Here is a 22,957-nt window from a genome sequence, read left to right on the forward strand (position 1 = left end):
TGAGTCTGCACATTCTGCGTGGGTTTCCTCCGGGTGCTCCGGTTTCCTCCCACAGTTAAAGGTGTGCAGATTAAGTGGATTGGTCATGGTAAATTGCCCTCAAGTGTCCAAAAAGATTAGATGGGGTTACTGGGTTACGGGAATAGGGTAGAGTTGTGGGCTTAAGTAGGATGCTCTTTCCCAGGGCCGCTGCAGACTCAATGGGTCAAATGGCCTCCTTCTGCACTGTAAATTCTATGATTCTGTGATCATATCGGCAAATCTCATGCAAAACCCCTCAAACTTGAACGCGCTCAATATGGACATGGTTCACCGGCCCCCCTGCACACTGCCCACACCCATCCACCACCCCTGGAAAGGACTGACTCATCCTGGACACTGTCATGGGAGCCTTGTGCACCAATATAAATTGGATCGGACTTAGCATTGCACACAACGAGGACGCAGTAACCCTCCACAAAGCCTCCCTCCATACCCCAACCCCCAGCGCCTCCCCTTAGGTTCCTCCTCCAACTTATAACTAACCTCCTCCACCGGGGCGCTCTCTCTCTCTTGAACAGCTTCCCATATATCTCTCAGACCTTGCCCTCTCCTTTTTCCTCCTCAGACAGAAATTGTCCTGCACACCGGGGCCGGAAACAAAGGTAGCTCCTTCCTCATGAAGTCCCTTACCTGCAGATACATGAACCCATTCCCCTTCGGCAATTGATATGTTCCCTCCAGCTCCTCCAGGTCTGCAAACCTCCCTCCGACAAATAAATCCCTAAAATACTCTATCCCCACCTGCCACCACCACCGGAACCTCGCATCCAACCCCGCTGGAGCAAACCTATGATTGTCGGAGATTGGTGCCCACAGGGGCAAGCCTTCCATTCTAAAATGCTGTTGGTACTGGTTCCACACACTCAACGCTGATACCACCACCGGACTCATGGAGTACCTGGGCAGTGAAAACGGAAAGGCGCCAATAATAATGCCCTCAAAATGGTCCCTTTATATTAGGACGCCTCCATCCGCCCCAAACCGCCGACTGCTCCCCCCCCCCCCCCCCCCCCCCCCCCGCGCGCATCGGTCCCTCTCCAAGAACACCCTCCTAGTCCATGGAGCCTTACCTGCCCACACATACCTCAAAATCATCCTATTAACCTTCCTAAAAAACTACTTGGGCACAAAGACTAGGAGGTTATGAAGCACAAACAAACACCACCACCCCCCCCCCCCCGAACCCGGGACTCAGCGGGGAGAGAGGACACCCCTGCCTTGTCCCCCAGTGCAATCCAAAGTACTCCAAGCTGACCCAGTTAGTCCGAACACTTGCGTTAGGTGCCTTATACAACAGCCAAACCCAGTCTACGAACCCCTGCCCAAACTCAAACTGCCCCAGCACTTCAAATAAGTATGCCACCCACTCCATCCTATTGAAAGCTTTCTCCACGCCCATCGCTAGAACCACTTCCACTTCTTGGTCCTCCGAGGGCATCATAATAACATTCATTAACCACCGGACAATCGTCGACAGCTGCCGCCCCTTCACAAATCCCGTCTGGTCCTCACCTTTCACCCTGGCCCACAATCCTCTATCTGTATCGTCAATACCTTCACCAGCTACTTCGCATCTACATTCAACAGCAAAATCGGGCAGTACGATCCACACTGTTCTGGATCCTTGTCTTTCTTTATAATGAGAGATATCAAAGCCTGAGACAACATGCTGGAGAGCTCCCCCCCTCACTATTGACTCATTATACATCTCGACTAACAGGCTTATAGAACTCAGCTGGGAGCCTATTCGGACCCAGAGCCTTCCCTGTCTGTACTGACCCCACGCAATCCATTACCTCCCTCAGCCTGATCGGGAAAGGAAGTGGGGAAGCTGCGCAGGGCCAGAGGCGCAATATATGAATATGGGGAGAAAGCCAGCAGGATGCTTGCGCATAACTTGAGGAGGCAGGCGGCGGTGAAGGAAATTGGGGGCCCCAACTCCTGCACCATCACCACCCTCTGGAACTAAAGCCCATCTAAAAACTGCCTCATACTCTCATCCCCCACCGGAGGCTCCGAGCTACACAGTTTCCGGTAGAATGTTTCAACACACCATTCACCTCTTACGGCTTCATTATCACCATACCCCCGCCATCTCTCATCCTCCCAAGTTCCTTCACCGCCGCCTGCCTCCTCAACTTATGCACAAGATCTTGCTGACTTTCTCCCCATATTCATATATTGTGCCCCTGGCCCTGCGCAGTTGCCCCACTTCCTTTCCTGTGTGGCAAGTCCAAATTCCATCTGGATCTTCGGTCTCTCCTTCAGCAGCGCCTCCTCAGGCACAAAGTACCTCTGGTTAACCCTCAGAATGGCCTGCTCCACCAATGCTCTGCATTGTGCACCCAGATCGAGATAAATTCCCCCTTACTACTCTGTTTTGTTCTGCTCCAGCCGTTAGCGTCTAGCAAATCTCCTTATCTGCCAATAACCTCACATCCAACCTCCACTGCGGCCATTGGGGACTTCCCCTTTGCCACCCGCAAATCTACCCAATGTGGCGCGTGACCAGACACCACGATCACTCACTGTGATGCACTTTGCACAGCACCACTCTCTGGGAGGAATTCTCCCCCCACGCCGGGTGGGAGAATCGGCGGGGTGCCGCGCGAGTCCCGCCACGCCGCCCCGGCACCCGATCGCGATTCCACCCCCCCCCCAAACCGGCACGGCAAGAATCACAGCTGGCCGCTGGGAGAATTGCCGCTGGCGAGCGAGTTTGTAACGGGCGAGGGGCGATTCTCCGGCCCGGATGGGCTGAGCGGCCTGCCCAACACGACAGCTTCCTGCCGGCACCGTCCACACCTGGTCGCTGCCGGCGGGAACAGCACGGGAACGCTGGGGGGACAGCCTGTGGGGTGGGGGGTATTCCTGCACGCGGGGCGGCCTCGGGTGACGGCATTTACGCGGCGCTGGCTGTTTCATTGACGCGGCGCCGCTTATACGCGGCACCAAGGCCCAGCGCACATAAATGATGCAGCGCCGCTCCTAGCCCCCCGGGGGCGGGAGAATAGGGGGCTGGGAGCGGCCTCCGCGCTGGAGTGAAACACTCCGGTTTTCACTCCAGCGTCGGAACTTAGTCTCCCGATGGGAGAATTGCGCCCTCTATATTGGGTGAAAAGGACCAAATAATTCAACCTCGAGCAGGAGCCGCCAAATGTGCGACCATTTACTCCATGGCCTACACCCGAGATTGTGACCCTCTTGTTTTTAAACAATGATACCTATTTCTAGATTCTCTCACAAGAGAAAACATCCTCTCCACATCCATCCCATCAATACCCTTCAGGATCAAAATGCCTCTTACTCTTCTAAACTCCAGTTGATACAAACCTAACCTCTTCAACCTTTCCTCATAAGACAACCTGCCCATTCCTGGTATTCGTCAAGTAATCCTTCAGTGAACTGTTTCAGAATGTCCACTGTATCTATCCCCCTCATTATCTTATAAACCTCCATTAAGTTGCCTCTCATCCTCCTCCGCTCCAAAGAGAAAAGCCCTAGCTCCCTCAACCTTCCCTCATAAGACCTATCCTGCAAACCAGGCAGCATCCTGGTAAGTCTCCTTTGCACCCTTTCCACATCCTTCCTATAATGAGGTGACCAGAACTGCACACAATACTCCAAATGTGGTCTCACCAGGGTCATGTATAGTTGCAGCATAACCTCTTAAACTCAAGCCCCCTTTTAATAAACGCTAACACACTAGCCTTCTTCACGGCTCTATCCATTTGAGTGGCAACCTTCAGAGATCTGTGGACATGAACCCCAAGATCTCTCTGTTCCTCCACATTCCTCAGAACCCTGCTGTTGACCCTGTATCCGCATTCAAATTTTTTCTACCAAAATAAATCACCTCGCACTTATCAGGGTTAAACTCCATCTGCCATTTTTCGGCCCAGCTCTGCATCCTATCAATGTCTCTTTGCAGCCTACAACAGCCCTCCACCTCATCCACTACTCCACCAATCTTGGTGTCATCAGCAAATTTACTGACCCACCCTTCAGCCCCCTCCTCCAAGTCATTGATAAAAATCCCAACTAGCAGAGGACCCAGCACTGATCCCTGTGGTACACCGCTGGTAATTGGTCTCCAGTCTGAAAATTTTCCATCCACCACCACTCTCTGTCTTCTATGTGATAGCCAGTTACTTATTCAATTGGACAAATTTCCCTCTATCCCACACCTCCTTACTTTCTTCATGAGCCGGCCATGGGGAACCTTATCAAACGCCTTACTAAAATCCATGTATACGACATCAACTGCTATACCTCCTCAAAGAATTCAATCAAATTTGTGAGGCAAGACCTACCCTTCACGACTCCGTGTTGATTATCCCGGATTAAGCTGCATCTTTCCAAATGGTCATAAATCCTATTCTTCAGGACCTTTTCCATTATCTTCCCGACCACCGAAGTAAGACTAACTGGCCTATAATTACCAGGGTCATTCCTGTTCCCTTTCTTGAATAGAGGAACAACATTCGCCACTCTCCAGTCCTCTGGCACTAACCCTGTGGACAGCGAGGACCCAAAGTTCAAAGCCAAAGGCTCTGCAATCTCTTTGCCTCCCAAAGAATCCTTGGGTATATCCCATCTGGCCCAGGGGATTTGTCGACACTCAGGTTTTTCAAAATTGCTAATACATCCTTCCTCAGCACATCTACTTCCTCCAGCCTACCCGCCTGAATCACACTCTCATCCTCAAAAACATGGCCCCTCTCCTTTGTCAACACAACTCTCCTATTTCTTCTGACTCCATGCACAAGTTCCCACTATAAACCGGCCCTACCCTCACCCTGGTCATTCTTTTATTTCTCACATAAGAGTAAAAAGCCTTGGGGTTTTCCTTGATCCGACCCACCAAGGACTTCTCATGCCCCCTCCTAGCTCTCCTAAGCCCTTTTTTCAGCTCATTCGTTGCTACCTTGTAACCCTCAAGCGACCCTACTGAACCTTGTTTTCTCATCCTTACATACTCTTCCTTTTTCCTCTTGACAAGACATTCAACCTCTTTTGTGAATCATGGTTCCCTCACATGGCCATTTCCTCCCTGCCTGACAGGGACATGCCTATCAACAAATACACGCAGTATTTGTTCCTTGAACAAGCTCCATTTTCCATTTGTGCCTTTCCCTGACAGTTTCTGTTCCCATCTTATGCTCCCTAATTCTTGCCTAATCACATCATAATTACCCCTCCCCCAATTATAAACCTTGCCCTGCCGTATGGCCCTATCCCTCTCCATTGCAATAGTAAAAGACACCGAATTGTGGTCACTATCTCCAAAGTGCTCTCCCACAAACAAATCTAACACTTGACCCGGTTCATTACCCAGTACCAAATCCAATGTGGCCCCCCCCTCTTGTCAGCCTATCCACATATTGTGTCAGGAAACCCTCCTGCACTTGACCCCCATCCGAACTGTTCGACCTATAGAGGTTCCAATCAATATTTGGAAAGTTAAAGTCACCCATGACAACTACTCTGAGACCTCCACATCTATCCATAATCTGTTTTGCAATTTCTTCCTCCACATCTCTATTACTATTTGGGGGCCTATAGAAAACTCCTAACAATGTGACCACTCCTTTCCTATTTCTAACTTCGGCCCATATTACCCCAGTAGGCAGTTCCCCTTCAAACTGCCTTTCTGCAGCCGTTAAACTATCCTTGATTAACAATGCTACTCCTCCACCTCTTTTACCACCTTCCCTACTCTTACTGAAACATCTATACCCCGGAACTTCCAACAACCATTCCTGTCCCTGTTCTAATCATGTCTCCGTAATGGCCACAACATCGTAGTACCAAGTACCAATCCACGCTCCGAGTTCACCTACTTTATTCCTGATGCTCCTTGTATTGAAGTAGACACACTTCAACCCACCTTTCTGTCTGCCGGTACACTCCTGCGACCTTGATACCCTCCTCAGTACTGCACTACTGTCGACACATATTTACATCTATCCTTAAATAAGGAAAACAATAGGTAAGGTAAAGTCCCAGTTCCCCTTTGAGTGGAAGAGCTGACTGCTGGTGATTTAACCTGAGGACCACCACACCTCGGGCAAGGCGAAAGGTTGAGAAGGCGGGCCTTCATGAATAAACTCAGCCAGTACGGGGATTGAACCCGCGCTGCTGGCCTGGCCTTGCTTTGCATCACAAAACCAGCTGTCTAGCAAACTGACTGAGGACAGAGCAGTCACTGATATAGAGGTTGGGCTGCGCTGCAGAGGTTAAGAACCACTGGCCCCCACCCAGACGGCCTGACCCAAGTGAGTTTTGCATGTCTGACAAGATGATCCTTCCCTCTCACTGACCACATGTCCATTCTCCCGCAGGATCCTCATCTGAGGGCCGGTCCATCCAAGGTGACCCCCAGCGCCGTCCCCCTCCCTGTCGTTCCCACACCTCCCCCCTCCCAAGAGCACACTTCAGAGGAGAGCTCCGAGGATGCCACCATCCCATCCGTCACAGCTATCAACCCTAGCCTCCACCAGCGCAGAGACACACACCTCGGTGAACAGACTTGGACTGGATTGGATTTGTTTATTGTCACGTGTACTGAGGTACAGTGAAAAGTATTGTTCTGCGTGCAGCTCAAACAGATCATTCCATACATGAAACAAAAATACATAACCGGGCAAACATAAAGTACACAATAATAACAATAATCTTTGTTGTCACAAGTCGGCTTACATTAACACTGCAATGAAGTTACTGTGAAAAGCCCCTAGTCGCCACATTCCAGCGCCTGTTTGGGTACAGAGAGGGAAAATTCACAATGTCCAAATTACCTACTAGCACGTCATTCGAGACTTGTGGGAGGAAACCGGAGCACCTGGAGGAAACCCATGCAGATACAGGGAGAACGTGCAGACTCCGCACAGACAGTGACCCAAGCCGGAAATCGAACCTAGGACCCTGAGTGGAAATATTGAGTGGAAACTCTTCAGATCAAATAGTTTGGATGGGGTGGTGTTTGTGCAGTGTGTCCAGGAAGCTTTTCTAACACAGTATGTAGATTGTCCGACAGAGGGGAGGCCATATTGGATTTGGTACTTGGTAATGAACCAGGGCAAGTGATAGATTTGTTAGTGGGGGAGCATTTTGGAGATAGTGACCACAATTCTGTGACTTTCACTTTAGTAATGGCGAGGGATATGTGCGTGCGTAGAGTCATACAGCACAGAAAAGACCCTTCAGCCCATCACATCTGTTCTGGTCAAAAACAACCACCCAACTATTTTAATCCTATTTTCCAGAATGTGGCCCATAGCCTTAGAACATAGAACAGCGCAGTACAGGCCCTTCGGCCCACGATGTTGCACCGAAACAAAAGCCATCTAACCTACACTATGCCATTATCATCCATATGTTTATCCAATAAACTTTTAAATGCCCTCAATGTTGGCGGGTTCACTACTGTAGCAGGTAGGGCATTCCACGGCCTCACTACTCTTTGCGTAAAGAACCTACCTCTGACCTCTGTCCCATATCTATCACCCCTCAGTTTAAAGTTATGTCCCCTCGTGCCAGCCATTTCCATCCGCGGGAGAAGGCTCTCACTGTCCACCCTATCCAACCCCCTGATCATTTTGTATGCCTCTATTAAGTCTCCTCTTAACCTTCTTCTCTCCAACGAAAACAACCTCAAGTCCATCAGCCTTTCCTCATAAGATTTTCCCTCCATACCAGGCAACATCCTGGTAAATCTCCTCTGCACCCGCTCCAAAGCCTCCACGTCCTTTCTATAATGCGGTGACCAGAACTGTACGCAATACTCCAAATGCGGCCGTACCAGAGTTCTGTACAGCTGCAACATGACCTCCCGACTCCGGAACTCAATCCCTCTACCAATAAAGGCCAACACTCCATAGGCCTTCTTCACAACCCTATCAACCTGGGTGGCAACTTTCAGGGATCTATGTACATGGACACCTAGATCCCTCTGCTCATCCACACTTTTAAGAACTTTACCATTAGCCAAATATTCCGCATTCCTGTTATTCCTTCCAAAGTGAATCACCTCACACTTCTCTACATTAAACTCCATTTGCCACCTCTCAGCCCAGCTCTGCAGCTTATCTATATCCCTCTGTAACCTGCTACATCCTTCCACACTATCGACAACACCACCGACTTTAGTATCGTCTGCAAATTTACTCACCCACCCTTCTGCGCCTTCCTCTAGGTCATTGATAAAAATGACAAACAGCAACGGCCCCAGAACAGATCCTTGTGGTACTCCACTTGTGACTGTACTCCATTCTGAACATTTCCCATCAACCACCACCCTCTGTCTTCTTTCAGCTAGCCAATTTCTGATCCACATCTCTAAATCACCCTCAATCACCAGCCTCCGTATTTTCTGCAATAGCCTACCGTGGGGAACCTTATCAAACGCTTTGCTGAAATCCATATACACCACATCAACTGCTCTACCCTCATCTACCTGTGCAGTCACCTTCTCAAAGAACTCAATAAGGTTTGTGAGGCATGACCTACCCTTCACAAAGCCATGTTGACTATCCCTGATCATATTATTCCTATCTAGATGATTATAAATCTTGTCTCTTACAATCCCCTCCAAGGCTTTACCCACTGCAGACGTGAGGCTCACCGGTCTATAGTTGCCGGGGTTGTCTCTGCTCCCCATTTTGAACAAAGGGACCACATTTGCTGTCCTCCAGTCCTCTGGCACTATTCCTGTAGCCAATGATGACATAAAAATCAAAGCCAAAGGTCCAGCAATCTCTTCCCTGGCCTCCCAGAAAATCCTAGGATAAATCCCATCAGGTCCCGGGGACTTATCTATTTTCAGCCTGTCCAGAATTGCCAACACCTCTTCCCTACGTACCTCAATGCCATCTATTCTATTAGCCTGGGGCTCAGCATTCTCCTCCACAACATTATCTTTTTCCTGAGTGAATACTGACGAAAAATATTCATTTAGTATCGCCTATCTCTTCAGACTCCACACACAATTTCCCATCCCTGTCCTTGACTGGTCCTACTCTTTCCCTAGTCATTCGCTTATTCCTGACATACCTATAGAAAGCTTTTGGGTTTTCCTTGATCCTTCCTGCCAAATACTTCTCATGTCCCCTCCTTGCTCGTCTTAGCTCTCTCTTTAGATCCTTCCTCGCTACCTTGTAACTATCCATCGCCCCAACCGAAACTTCACACTTCATCTTCACATAGGCCTCCTTCTTCCTCTTAACAAGATATTCCACTTCCTTGGTAAACCACGGTTCCCTCGCTCGACGCCTTCCTCCCTGCCTGACCGGTACATACTTATCAAGAACACGCAGTCGCTGATCCTTGAACAAGCCCCACTTATCCAGTGTGCCCAACACTTGCAGCCTACTTCTCCACCTTATCCCCCCCAAATCACGTCTAATGGCATCATAATTGCTATAACTCTTGCCCTGCGGTGTATACTTATCCCTTTCCATCATTAACGTAAACGTCACCGAATTGTGGTCACTGTCCCCAAAGTGCTCTCCTACCTCCAAATCCAACACCTGGCCTGGTTCATTACCCAAAACCAAATCCAACGTGGCCTCGCCTCTAGTTGGCCTGTCAACATATTGTTTCAGGAAACCTTCCTGCACACACTGTACAAAAAACGACCCATCTATTGTACTCAAACTATATCTTTTCCAGTCAATATTTGGAAAGTTAAAGTCTCCCATAATAACTACCCTGTTACTTTCGCTCTTATCCAGAATCATCTTCGCCATCCTTTCCTCTACATCCCTAGAACTATTAGGAGGCCTATAAAAAACTCCCAACAGGGTGACCTCTCCTTTCCTGTTTCTAACTTCAGCCCATACTACCTCGGAAGAAGAGTCCCCATCTAGCATCCTCTCCGCCACCGTAATACTGCTCTTGACTAGCAGCGCCACACCTCCCCCTCTTTTGCCTCCTTCTCTGAGCTTACTAAAACACCTAAACCCCGGAACCTGCAACATCCATTCCTGTCCCTGCTCTATCCATGTCTCCGAAATGGCCACAACATCAAAGTCCCAGGTACCAACCCATGCTGCCAGTTCCCCTACCTTGTTTCGTATACTCCTGGCATTGAAGTAGACACACTTCAAACCACCTACCTGAACACTGGCCCCCTCCTGCGACGTCAAATCTGTGCTCCTGACCTCTATACTCTCATTCTCCCTTACCCTAAAACTACAATCCAGGTTCCCATGCCCCTGCTGCATTAGTTTAAACCCCCCCAAAGAGCACTAACAAATCTCCCCCCCAGGATATTTGTGCCCCTCAGGTTCAGATGTAGACCATCCTGTCTGTAGAGGTACCACCTTCCCCAGAAAGAGCCCCAGTTACCCAGAAATCTGAATCCCTCCCGCCTGCACCATCCCTGTAGCCACGTGTTTAAATGCTCTCTCTCCCTATTCCTCATCTCACTATCACGTGGCACGGGCAACAACCCAGAGATAACAACTCTGTTTGTTCTAGTTCTGAGCTTCCATCCTAGCTCCCTGAAAGCCTGCCTGACATCCTTGTCCCCTTTCCTACCTATGTCGTTAGTGCCAATGTGGACCACGACTTGGGGCTGCTCCCCCTCCCCCCTAAGGACCCGGAAAACACGATCCGAGACATCATGTACCCTTGCACCTGGGAGGCAATATACCAAACGTGAGTCTCTCACGCTCCCACAAAATCTCCTATCTGTGCCCCTGACTATAGAGTCCCCAATTACTAATGCTCTGCTCCTCTCCCCCCTTCCCTTCTGAGCAACAGGGACAGACTCCGTGCCAGAGGCCCGTACCCCATGGCTTACCCCTGGTAAGTCGTCCCCCCCACAAGTATCCAAAGCGGTATACTTGTTTCTCAGGGGAACGACCGCAGGGGATCCCTGCACTGACTGCTTTTTCCCAGTCCCTCTTACAGTTACCCACCTATCTCCAATCTTTGGTGTAACTAATTCCCTGAAGCTGCTATCTATGACCCCTTCTGCCTCCCGAATGATCCGAAGTTCTTCCAACTCCAGCTCCAGTTCCCTAACTCGGTCTTGGAGGAGCTGGAGATGGCAGCACTTCCTGCAGGTAAAATCAGCAGGGACACTAACTGCATCCCTCACCTCAAACATCCTGCAGGAGGAACATTGCACTCCCTTCCCTGCCATTCCTCTAACTTTCTACCAAGATCTGGCTAACAACTAAATTAAATTTTTTATAAAAAATAATAATATAATATAATAAAATATGGTACTTACCTCACACCAATGGGTTTTATTATTAGGTTAGAGGAGGAGGGCGGGTGGGAGACACTACACGTGTAGTGTCTCGGGTTTCCTCTCCACCAGAATTTATTGGTGAGGGTCTTCCCAGACGTCCGCGGGTCGACTTCCCGCCTAAAACACTAATTTAAAAAAAAAAATTCTCAGCTCCTGCTGAAATTGACTAACCAGCCAGCTCCACTCCCGCCGAAATCGACTGACCTGCCCCTGCAAAGACAAGTGCTTTTAAAGGACAGACTTACCTCCCAGCAGCCACTTCCGCACTGCTCCCGCTGAAACTGACTCACCAGCTGTTCTCCCGCCGAAATCGACTGGCCTGCCCCTGCAAAGACAAGTGCTTTTAAAGGACAGACTTACCTCCCAGCAGCCACTTCCGCACTGCTGCCGCTGAAACTGACTCACCAGCTGTTCTCCCGCCGAAATCGACTGGCCTGCCCCTGCAAAGACAAGTGCTTTTAAAGGACAGACTTATCTCCCAGCAGCCACTTCCGCACTGCTCCCGCTGAAACTGACTCACCAGCTGTTCTCCCGCCGAAATCGACTGGCCTGCCCCTGCAAAGACAAGTGCTTTTAAAGGACAGACTTACCTCCCAGCAGCCACTTCCGCACTGCTCCCGCTGAAACTGACTCACCAGCTGTTCTCCCGCCGAAATCGACTGGCCTGCCCCTGCAAAGACAAGTGCTTTTAAAGGACAGACTTACCTCCCAGCCGCCACGTCCGCACTGCTCCCGCTGAAACTGACTCACCAGCTGTTCTCCCGCCGAAATCGACTGGCCTGCCACTGCAAAGACAAGTGCTTTTAAAGGACAGACTTACCTCCCAGCAGCCACTTCCGCACTGCTCCCGCTGAAACTGACTCACCAGCTGTTCTCCCGCCGAAATCGACTGGCCTGCCCCTGCAAAGACAAGTGCTTTTAAAGGACAGACTTACCTCCCAGCAGCCACTTCCGCACTGCTCCCGCTGAAACTGACTCACCAGCTGTTCTCCCGCCGAAATCGACTGGCCTGCCCCTGCAAAGACAAGTGCTTTTAAAGGACAGATTTACCTCCCAGCAGCCACTTCCGCACTGCTCCCGCTGAAACTGACTCACCAGCTGTTCTCCCGCCGAAATCGACTGGCCTGCCCCTGCAAAGACAAGTGCTTTTAAAGGACAGACTTACCTCCCTTGTATGCCTTGGAATCATAAGTGTACATCTAAATGCTTCTTATTGACTGGAAAAGATATAGTTCGAGTACATTAGATGGGTCGTTTTTTGTTCAGTGTGTGCAGGAGGGTTTCCTGACACAGTTTGTTGACAGGCCAATAAGAGGCGAGGCCACATTGGATTTGGTTTTGGGTAATGAACCAGGCCAGGTGTTGGATTTGGAGGTAGGTGTGCACTTTGGGGACAGTGACCACAATTCGGTGACGTTTACGTTAAGGATGGAAAGGGATAAGTATACACCGCAGGGCAAGAGTTATAGCTGGGGGAAGGGAAATTATGATGCCATTAGACGTGACTTGGGGGGGATAAGGTGGAGAAGTAGGCTGCAAGTTTTGGACACACTGGATAAGTGGAGCTTGTTCAAGGATCAGCGACTGCGTGTTCTTGATAAGTATGTACCGGTCAGGCAGGGAGGAAGGTGCCGAGCGAGGGAACCGTGGTTTACCAACGATGTGGAATCTCTTGTTAAGAGGAAGAAGGAGGCCTATGTGAAGATGAGGTGTGAAGTTTCAGTTGGGGCGATGGATAGTTACAAGGTAGCGAGGAAGGATCTAATGAGAGAGCTAAGACGAGCAAGGAGGGGACATGAGAAGTATTTGGCAGGAAGGATCAAGGAAAACCCAAAAGCTTTCTATAGGTATGTCAGGAATAAGCGAATGACTAGGGACAGAGTAGGACCAGTCAAGGACAGGGATGGGAAGTTGTGTGTAGAGTCTGAAGAGATAGGCGAGATACTAAATGAATATTTTTCGTCAGTATTCACTCAGGAAAAAGATAATGTTGTGGAGGAGAATGCTGAGCTCCAGGTAAATAGATTAGATGGCATTGAGGTAAGTAGGGAAGAGGTGTTGGCAATTCTGGACAGGCTGAAAATAGATAAGTCCCCGGGACCTGATGGGATTTATCCTAGGATTCTCTGGGAGGCCAGGGAAGAGATTGCTGGACCATTGGCTTTGATTTTTATGTCACCATTGGATACAGGAATAGTGCCAGAGGACTGGAGGATAGCAAATGTGGTCCCTTTGTTCAAAAAGGGGAGCAGAGACAACCCCGGCAACTATAGACCGGTGAGCCTCACGTTTGTAGTGGGTAAAGTCTTGGAGGGGATTATAAGAGACAAGATTTATAATCATCTAGATAGGAATAATATGATCAGGGATAGTCAGCATGGCTTTGTGAAGGGTAGGTCATGCCTCACAAACCTTATCGAGTTCTTTGAGAAAGTGACTGAACAGGTAGACGAGGGTAGAGATGTGGTGTATATGGATTTCAGCAAAGCGTTTGATAAGGTTCCCCACGGTAGGCTATTGCAGAAAATACGGAGGCTGGGGATTGAGGGTGATTTAGAGATGTGGATCAGAAATTGGCTAGCTGAAAGAAGACAGAGGGTGGTGGTTGATGGGAAATGTTCAGAATGGAGTTCTGTCACAAGTGGAGTACCACAAGGATCTGTTCTGGGGCCGTTGCTGTTTGTCATTTTTATCAATGACCTAGAGGAAGGCGCAGAAGGGTGGGTAAGTAAATTTGCAGACGATACTTAAGTCGGTGGTGTTGTCGATAGTGTGGAAGGAAGTAGCAGGTTACAGAGGGATATAGATAAGCTGCAGTGCTGGGCTGAGAGGTGGCAAATGGAGTTTAATGTAGAGAAGTGTGAGGTGATTCACTTTGGAAGGAAAAACAGGAATGTGGAATATGTGGCTAATGGAAAAGTTCTTGAAAGTGTGGATGAGCAAAGGGATCTAGGTGTCCATGTACATAGATCCCTGAAAGTTGCCACCCAGGTTGATAGGGTGGTGAAGAAGGCCTATGGAGTGTTGGCCTTTATTGGTAGAGGGATTGAGTTCCGGAGTCAGGAGGTCATGTTGCAGCTGTACAGAACTCTGGTACGGCCGCATTTGGAGTATTGCGTACAGTTCTGGTCACCGCATTATAGGAAGGACGTGGAGGCTTTGGAACGGGTGCAGAGGAGATTTACCAGGATGTTGCCTGGTATGGAGGGAAAATCTTATGAGGAAAGGCTGATGGACTTGAGGTTGTTTTCGTTAGAGAGAAGAAGGTTAAGAGGAGACTTAATAGAGGCATACAAAATGATCAGAGGGTTAGATAGGGTGGACAGTGAGAGCCTTCTCCCGCCGATGGAAATGGCTAGCACGAGGGGACATAGCCTTAAACTGAGGGGTAATAGATATAGGACAGAGGTCAGGGGTAGGTTCTTTACGCAAAGAGTAGTGAGGCCGTGGAATGCCCTACCTGCTACAGTAGTGAACTCGCCAACATTAAGGGCATTTAAAAGTTTATTGGATAAACATATGGATGATAATGGTATAGTGTAGGTTAGATGGCTTTTGTTTCGGTGCAACATCGTGGGCCGAAGGGCCTGTACTGCGCTGTATTGTTCTATGTTCTATGTTCTAAATGATATGAGGGTCATTGCCTCCACCACCTTTTCAGGCGGCGAGTTCCAAACTCCCACCATCCTCTGGGTAAAAAGTTTTTTCTTCACATCCCCTCTAAACCGCCTCCCCTTGCCTTAAATCTATGCTCTCTGGTCATTTATTCCTCCACCAAGGGGAAACATTTCTTCCTGGCTGCTCTATCTATGCCCCTCATAAGTATGAGCTGATCTAACTAAAAAAGTAGTAGTTATAAGTAAATAGAACTAAGCTAAGCGCTGGGGAATAACAGAGGCATTTGGGGAGATAGGCTCTCAGGATATTAAAAGAAGCAACTCAGGCCGATAAAGCTGTTAAAGCACATTCCGAAACACTCTGCAATGTAAGAAGTCTTACAACATCAGGTTAAAGTTTGCAATGTATGTCTGCAGGACTCCCTGAAGTAAACGAGCAGTAATTCATGGCAAGCAGGTTCTTTTAATAAATAAGCACAGTTAAAAAATAAAAACAAGTGAAGACTGAATGGGTGCTGTCATGTGGGTTGATGGAAGTGGATTGTGAGAGGCTCCACTGGATGTCAGGTACCTGTAACAGCCCCTGACCGTCCCTCCTGTTGCTTCCTTTCACTCGGCTCCTCCAACGAGGCCACCACACCATCTGGGGAATTCGGCTCCACACTTGGGTAACCTGCAATTGTACAAAATCATGGTTGAAAAAACAGGAAACCAGGTTTAAATACAAGGTGAAAAAATTAGCTAGACAGACTGGTAAATCAAGAATGCTTCCAGGCTATGTCTTCCTCTAGGATTTCAAGGTCCCACATGGGAGACTTATAAAGAAGGAAAATGCACATGAGCTACAGGGTAACTTGATAAGGTGTATTCAAAATTGGCTCAGCTGGAGGAGACAGAGGCTGATGGCTGTAGTGACTGGAAGTCAGTGTCCAGTGGTGTACCAGAGGGATCTGTCCTGGGTCCCCTATTGTTTGTATAAAAATGACATGGGTGACTATGTGGGGGTAGGATCAGTAAGATTGTGGATGACAAAGAGGTTAACAGTGAGGTTGAGTGTCTCGAGTTACAGGAAGATATAGGCGGGATGGTCAAACGGGAAGCAAAGTGATAGATGGAATTTAACCCTGATAAGTGTGAGATAATACACTCTGGAAGGAGTAATGTGACACGGAAATATTTGATGAATGGTATGGCACTTGGAAATTCCGAGGAACAAAATGAACTTGGCGTGTTTGGCCATAGATCTCTGAAGGCAGGTTAATAGATAGTAAAAAAAAGCATATGTGACATTACCTTTATCAATCCCTGCATACATTACAAAGCAGGGAGTTCACGTTGGAGTTGTATAGGTGGGATAGGGAATATTCAAGGGTGCCCACCGTGGAGGGATTGATGAGGAGGAAAAAGTTGCAGGGGCAGTTTGACAGGCTGACAACAGGGAGGGCGGTAGGGCAACTGCGTAGAGCAAGAGGGGTGCAATATGAGGAGAAGGTGGGCCGCATGCTGTAAAAGCAGGCTGTGTCCAGGGAAATATTGAAGATTCGGACTGGGGCTGGGGATATGGTGTCGGAGCCAGGGAAGATAAATGAGGCATTTACGGAATACTACAAGGGACTTTATGAGGCGGACCCAGGGGGAGAGGAGGGGGACAGGGGGCGGTTTCTGGAATTTCCCCAGCGGATACTTTTCGGATGTGAAAGTACTGGCTAAGTTGTTGGTGGGGAGGATGGAGGACTGTGTCCTGGGGGTGGTTGCAGGAAATCAGACAGGCTTCGTGAAGGGCAGGCAGCTCGCGATTAATGTAAGACGGCTGTTGAATGTGGTGATGAATCCGTCGGAGGCTCTGGTACCGGAGGTGGTGGTGTCCGTGGATGCGGAGAAGGCATTTGATCGGGTGGAGTGGCGGTACTTGTTTGAAGATTTGGGAAGGTTTGGGTTTGGGCCGAGACTTGTGGCATGGGTGCGGTTGCTGTATGTGGCACCAAGGGCGAGGGTGAGGACGAATGATATAAGCTCACAAAGTTTTGACTTACGCAGGGGTGCCCACTGTCGCTGTTGCTGTTTGCACTCGCCATAGCGTCATTGGCGATGGCTCTCAGGGGATCGGCGGAGTGGCGGGGGTTATGCGCGGACAGAGGGAACATCGGGTGTCGCTCTATGCTGATGACCTCTTGCTGTATGTTTCGGATCCGTTACAGAGTACGGGAAGGATTATGGGCCTGCTGGGGAGGTTTGAAGAGTTCTCAGGATACAAATTGAATGTAGGGAAAAGCGAGGTATTCCCGGTGAATGAGCTGGGACTGTAGGCGGTGGGTGCCTCCTCAATTTAGGGGGTGCCATTTACTGTAGCGAGGGATAGGTTTAGGTATTAGGGGATTCAGGTAGTGAGGGAATGGATGGGGCTCCATAAGTGGTACTTAACAAAGCTGGTGGAGGAGGCCAGGGAGGATCTTAGGAGGTGGGATACACTGCATTTAACATTGGCGGGGAGGGTCCAAGTGGTAAAAATGACTATTTTGCCGAGGTTCTTGTTTATCTTTCAGGCTCTCCCGATCTTTATACCGAAGGACTTTTTTCGAAAGGTGGACACGATCATCTCGGACTTTGTATGGGCGGGGAAGGTGCCGAGGATGGGGAGGACCCTGCTACAGAGGCAGAGGCAGCTGGGTGGGTTGGTGTTGCTGAACTTGCTTCATTATTATTGGGCAGCGAATGTGGACAAGGTGCAGTGGTGGTGGGAAGGAGAAGGGGTAGAGTGGGGTTAGGATGGAGGAGGAATCTTGTAAGGGGTCTAGTTTGAGGGCTATGGTGACGGCAGCGTTGCCAATGGCTCCGAGTAGGTATTCAGGGTAATGTAATGCAGTCCACGGTGAAGATATGGAATCAGCTGAGGAGACATTTTAGGATGGAAGGGATATCGGTGCTAACGCCTCGAGAATCATGCCTTTGAGCCGGTGGGGGGGGGGATGGATAGTGTAAACTGGAGATGAGGGAAGTGGGGCTGGTCAAGGTGAGGGATCTGTATTTGGAGGAAGGGTTCACCAGTCTGGAGGAGCTAAGGGAGAGGGTAGAACTGCCGAGTGAAAGTGAGTTCAGATATCTGCAGGTTAGGGACTTTGTGTGCAAGGTCTGGAAGGGTTCCCTAGGTTGCAGGGATACACCCTGCTGGAGCGACTGCTGCTTCTGGCTGTGGAGGAGGTGGGAAGAATTGGGAATATATATAAGTGGCTGGGGGAGCAGGGAAGCGAGTGGGTGGTGAGGATCAAGGAGAAATGGGAAACGGAGTTGGGAATGGAGATCAATTCGGGAGTATGGAGTGGGGCACTGCAAAGGGTTAACGGGACCTCCTCTTATGCAAGGATAAGCCTGATACAGTTTAAGGTGGTGCGCAGGCTGCATATGACTCAGGCAAGAATGAGTGGGTTCTTTCAGGGGGGTAGCAGAAGAGTGTGAGAGCTGTGGACGGGTGCCAGCAAATCACGCGCCCATGTTTTGGAGTTGATAAAAATTGGGAAGATTCTGGGCAGGGGTGTTCACAGTCTATGCCAGGGTAGTGGAGGAGGAGGTGGACCCTTTGGTGGCGATGTTTGGGGTTTCAGAGAAGCCGGAGCTCATGGAGAGAAGGAAGGCTGATGTCGTGGCTTTCGCCTCTCTGATTGCACGCCGGCGAACTTTGCTGGAGCGGCGGTCAGCATCGCCACCGGGGGTAGCGGCATGGTTGGGTGACCTGTCAAGTAATAGGGAAGCTTCAAGCGGTGATAAAACTAGTGTCCTTAATACCCATTCCAGCATTTGAGAAATCTTTTACCAGGATCTTAATTGATTGCGTAGGACCGCTTTCTAAAACAAAAAATATGAATCAATATCTTTTGACTTTAATACATGTGCCTATTAGGTTTCCAGAGGCCATTCCAGTATGCAATAATACAGCTAAAAAGATTCTGGAGGAGTTACTTAAATTCTTTACTAGATATGGACTACCCACAGAAGTAGAATCGGATCAAGGATCAAATTTTACCTCAAGGTTATTCAAGGAAGTTATGGATAGCTCAGGAGTAAAACAATTTAAATCGACTGCGTACCATCGAGAATCGCAGGGAGCATTACAACGGTGGCATCAGATGTTAAAGACAATTTTGAGGGCATATTGCCAAGATTATCCAGACGATTGGGATAAAGGAATTCCATTCGTACTGTTTGCAATTAGGGATGCACCTAATGAGTCAACCAAATTCAGTCGTTTTCAACTACTTTTTGGTCATGAGGTAAGTGGACCACTTAAATTGATTAAGGAGAAATTGGTGAGTGAGCAGTCTGAAATTACATTATTGGATTACGTGTCAAATTTTAGGGAACGATTAAATAGAGCAGGGGTATTGGCTAGACAACATTTAAAAGTTGTAAAGCATGTGATGAAACAGGTAGCGGAGTTTGTAGTTTTGCCAGTGGAGATAAAGTTTTAGTATTGTTACCAGTGGTAGATGAACCTTTAAAAGCAAGATTTTGTGTTCCTTATTCAGATTGAAAGGACATTAAGTGAGGTGAATTGTGTGGTAAGAACGCCAAAAACAAGGAAAACTATCCGAGTGTGTCATGCTTAAAAGGTACTTTGAAAGAGAAGGAAAGTAAAAGGAGGAGGTTTTAGTGATTCTAGCGCAAATTGAAGAACAAAATCCAGATGAAATTTGACATTCCTCAAATTAAATTGGATAATGAGGATGTTCTTAAAAGTTGGGATAAATTGTTGCGTTACCTTCCAGAGGAAAAACAAACTGACCTGAAAGATTTATTAATATCACATGGGCAGGTTTGTGGAGATAAGTTGGGACGTACTAAAATGGCTATACATGATGTAGATGTATGCTGTTCCAATTAAACAACATCCATATAGATTAAACCCTTTAAAATTGGCACAGGTTAACAAAGAAATTGAAAGTATGCTTAAAAGTGGCATAATTGAAGTCGGTTGCAGCCAATGGAGCTCACTTATAGTGATGGTACCGAAACCGGATGGTACCCAACGATTGTGTGTGGACTATAGAAAGGTTAATGCAGTTAAAGAACAAACTCTTATCCTATCCTACGTTTAGAGGACTGCATTGAGAAGGTGGGACAATCAGCTTTTATCTCCAAACTGGATTTACTTAAAGGTTACTGGCAGGTACCTTTATCTGAAACGGTTCAAAGTTATACCATTAGCATGAAAAACGCGCCAGCAACATTTCAACGGTTAACTAACAAAGTTGTTTCAGATTACCCAATTTACATAGACGGTCTGGTGATTTTTAGTCAGACATGGAAAGAACATTTGAAGCATCAGATGGTGTTATTCGATCGACTTCAGGGGACAGGTATGGTGGCAAAGTTAGCCAAAAGTGAATTTGGAAAAGCCTAAGTCACGTTCCTTGGCCATACAATTGGACAGGGACGAATGGTCTCACGGGATGTGAAAACAAAAGTTATTGGGAGTTTCCAATACCCTTGACACGAAGGGAAGTAATCTGATTTCTCGGCATGAGTGGATTTTACCGAAATTTTGTGCCGGATTTTAGCAGTGTGGTTGTGTCAAGTGTGGTTGAGTCAAATAGCATTTGACGGCCTGAAGGCTGTGTTAACCACTGCTCCTGTGTTGGCCACCCCAAATTACACAAAACCATTCAAAGTGGTTGCTCTTGCAAGAAGACGACGAAGGAATAGAGCGGCCTACTGGATATTTTTCCAAGAAATTGAATGATCAAAGAGAGGAAGGATTCAACAATTGAAAAGGAGACTTTGAGCTTGGTGCTGGCTTTGCCAGCAATTCGTCTGAAACAATAATATATACTGATCAGAATCCATTGATGTTTTTGGATTCAGGAATAAAAATGTTAGAATTTATTAAGAGTACTGTAGCTGTGTGGTGTATTTATGTTGGTAGTTGATAAAAATGCTGACTGTGTGTGTTTCTAAAAATGTTTACTAAATTCGTAGAATAAACTTTGTTTTTGATTAAAAGTGCTTTGGATTGGATTTTGTTTATTGTCACGTGTATCGAGGTCCAGTGAAAGGTATGTTTCTGCGAACAGCTTAACAGATCATTAAGTACATGAAAAGAAAAGAAAATTCATAATAGGGCAACACAAGGTCACAATGTAACTACATAAACAGCGGCATCGGGTGAAGCATACAGGGGTGTAATGTTAATGAGGTCAGTCCATAAGAGGGTCATTCAGAAGTCTGGTAACAGCGGGGAAGAAGCTGCCTCTGTTGAATAACACCTGAAAGGCAGGCTCATCGTAACCAAAATCAATAAATAGTTGTAGGTCAGGTGAACTCCATGATATACTTTGGAGTTTTCTAAACTCCTGTGGAGGAGGTCAGGCGCAAGTGGGAGGAGGAGTTTGTGGGTGGGGCATTGGTTGGAGGCTGTAAAGAGGGATGGGTTTTGTTGCCGCTGTTGGCTTTTGAATATGTATATACAAAAAATGCCTTCAATAAAATGTTTTCAAAAAATCTAACTCTTGACCCCATCATCCTTGCAAACTGCCCTCCTATCTCCAACCTCCCTTTCCTGTCCAATGTCCATGAACATGTCATCACCTCTCAATCCTGCTCCCATCCTCGCTGTAAGAGAATTCTGAATTCTCCCTCCGTGTACCCGAACAGGTGCCTGAATGTGACGACTAGGGGCTTTTCACAGTAACATCATTGCAGTGTTAAAACTGCAGGAGATGAGCACAATGGAAATGTGGAGCTTGTTCAAGGAACAGCTACTGCGTGTCCCTGATAAATATGTACCTGTCAGGCAGGGAGGAAGTGGTTGAGTGAGGGAACCGTGGTTTACTAAAGCAGTCGAAACACTTGTCAAGAGGAAGAAGGAGACTTATGTAAAGATGAGACATGAAGGTTCAGTTAGGGCGCTCGAGAGTTACAAGTTAGCTAGGAAGGACCTAAAGAAAGAGCTAAGAAGAGCCAGGAGGGGACATGAGAAGTCTTTGGCAGGTAGGATCAAGGATAACCCGAAAACTTTCTATAGATATGTCAGGAATAAAAGAATGATTAGGGTAAGAGTAGGGCCAGTCAAGGACAGTAGTGGGAAGTTGTGCTAAATGAATATTTTTCATCAGTATTCACACAGGAAAAAGACAATGTTGTCGAGGAGAATACTGAGATACAGGCTACTAGACTAGGAGGGCTTGAGGTTCATGAGGAGGAGGTGTTAGCAATTCTGGAAAGTGTGAGAATTGATAAGTCCCCTGGGCCGGATGGGATTTATCCTAGGATTCTCTGGGAAGCTAGGGAGGAGATTGCTGAGCCTTTGGCCTTGATCTTTAAGTCATCTTTGTCTACAGGAATAGTGCCAGAAGACTGGAGGATAGCAAATGTTGTCCCCTTGTTCAAGAAGGGGAGTAGAGATAACCCCGGTAACTATAGACCAGTGAGCCTTACTTCTGTTGTGGGAAAAATCTTGGAAAGGTTTATAAGAGATAGGATGTATAATCATCTGGAAAGGAATAATTTGATTAGAGATAGTCAACACGGTTTTGTGAAGGGTAGGTTGTGCCTCACAAACCTTATAGAGTTCTTTGAGAAGGTGACCAAACAGGTGGATGAGGGTAAAGGAGTTGATGTGGTGTATATGGATTTCAGTAAAGCGTTTGATAAGGTTCCCCATGGTAGGCTGTTGCAGAAAATACGGAGGCATGGGATTCAGGGTGAATTAGCAGTTTGGATCAGAAATTGTCTAGCTGGAAGAAGACAAAGGGTGGTGGTTGATGGGAAATGTTCAGACTGGAGTCCAGTTACTAGGGGTGTACCACAAGGATCTGTTTTGGGGCCACTGCTGTTTGTCATTTTTATAAATGACCTGGAGGAGGGCGTAGAAGGATGGGTGAGTAAATTTGCAGATGACATTAAAGTCGGTGGAGTTGTGGACAGGAGTTTAATGCAGAAATGTGTGAGGTGATTCATTTTGGAAGGAATAACAGGAAGACTGAGTACTGGGCTAATGGTAAGATTCTTGGCAGTGTGGATGAGCAGAGAGATCTCGGTGTCC

At 47.8% G+C, this 22,957-nt stretch overlaps 1 protein-coding gene across 5 annotated transcripts in view; it reads right to left on the reverse strand.

Annotated features, from left to right (window-relative positions):
* nr2c2 (nuclear receptor subfamily 2, group C, member 2) overlaps positions 1 to 22,957 on the reverse strand; it is a 618,321-nt gene that overhangs the window by 14,973 nt on the left and 580,391 nt on the right. For all 5 annotated transcript variants that reach the window (XM_072471978.1, XM_072471981.1, XM_072471979.1 and 2 more), the window contains one exon: positions 15,494 to 15,595. In XM_072471978.1, coding sequence (XP_072328079.1) covers positions 15,494 to 15,595 — 102 coding nt within the window. The remainder of the gene's footprint in view (positions 1 to 15,493; positions 15,596 to 22,957) is intronic.

The sequence above is a fragment of the Scyliorhinus torazame genome, chromosome 13, assembly GCF_047496885.1.
Source record: "Scyliorhinus torazame isolate Kashiwa2021f chromosome 13, sScyTor2.1, whole genome shotgun sequence".
NCBI lineage: Eukaryota > Metazoa > Chordata > Chondrichthyes > Carcharhiniformes > Scyliorhinidae > Scyliorhinus > Scyliorhinus torazame.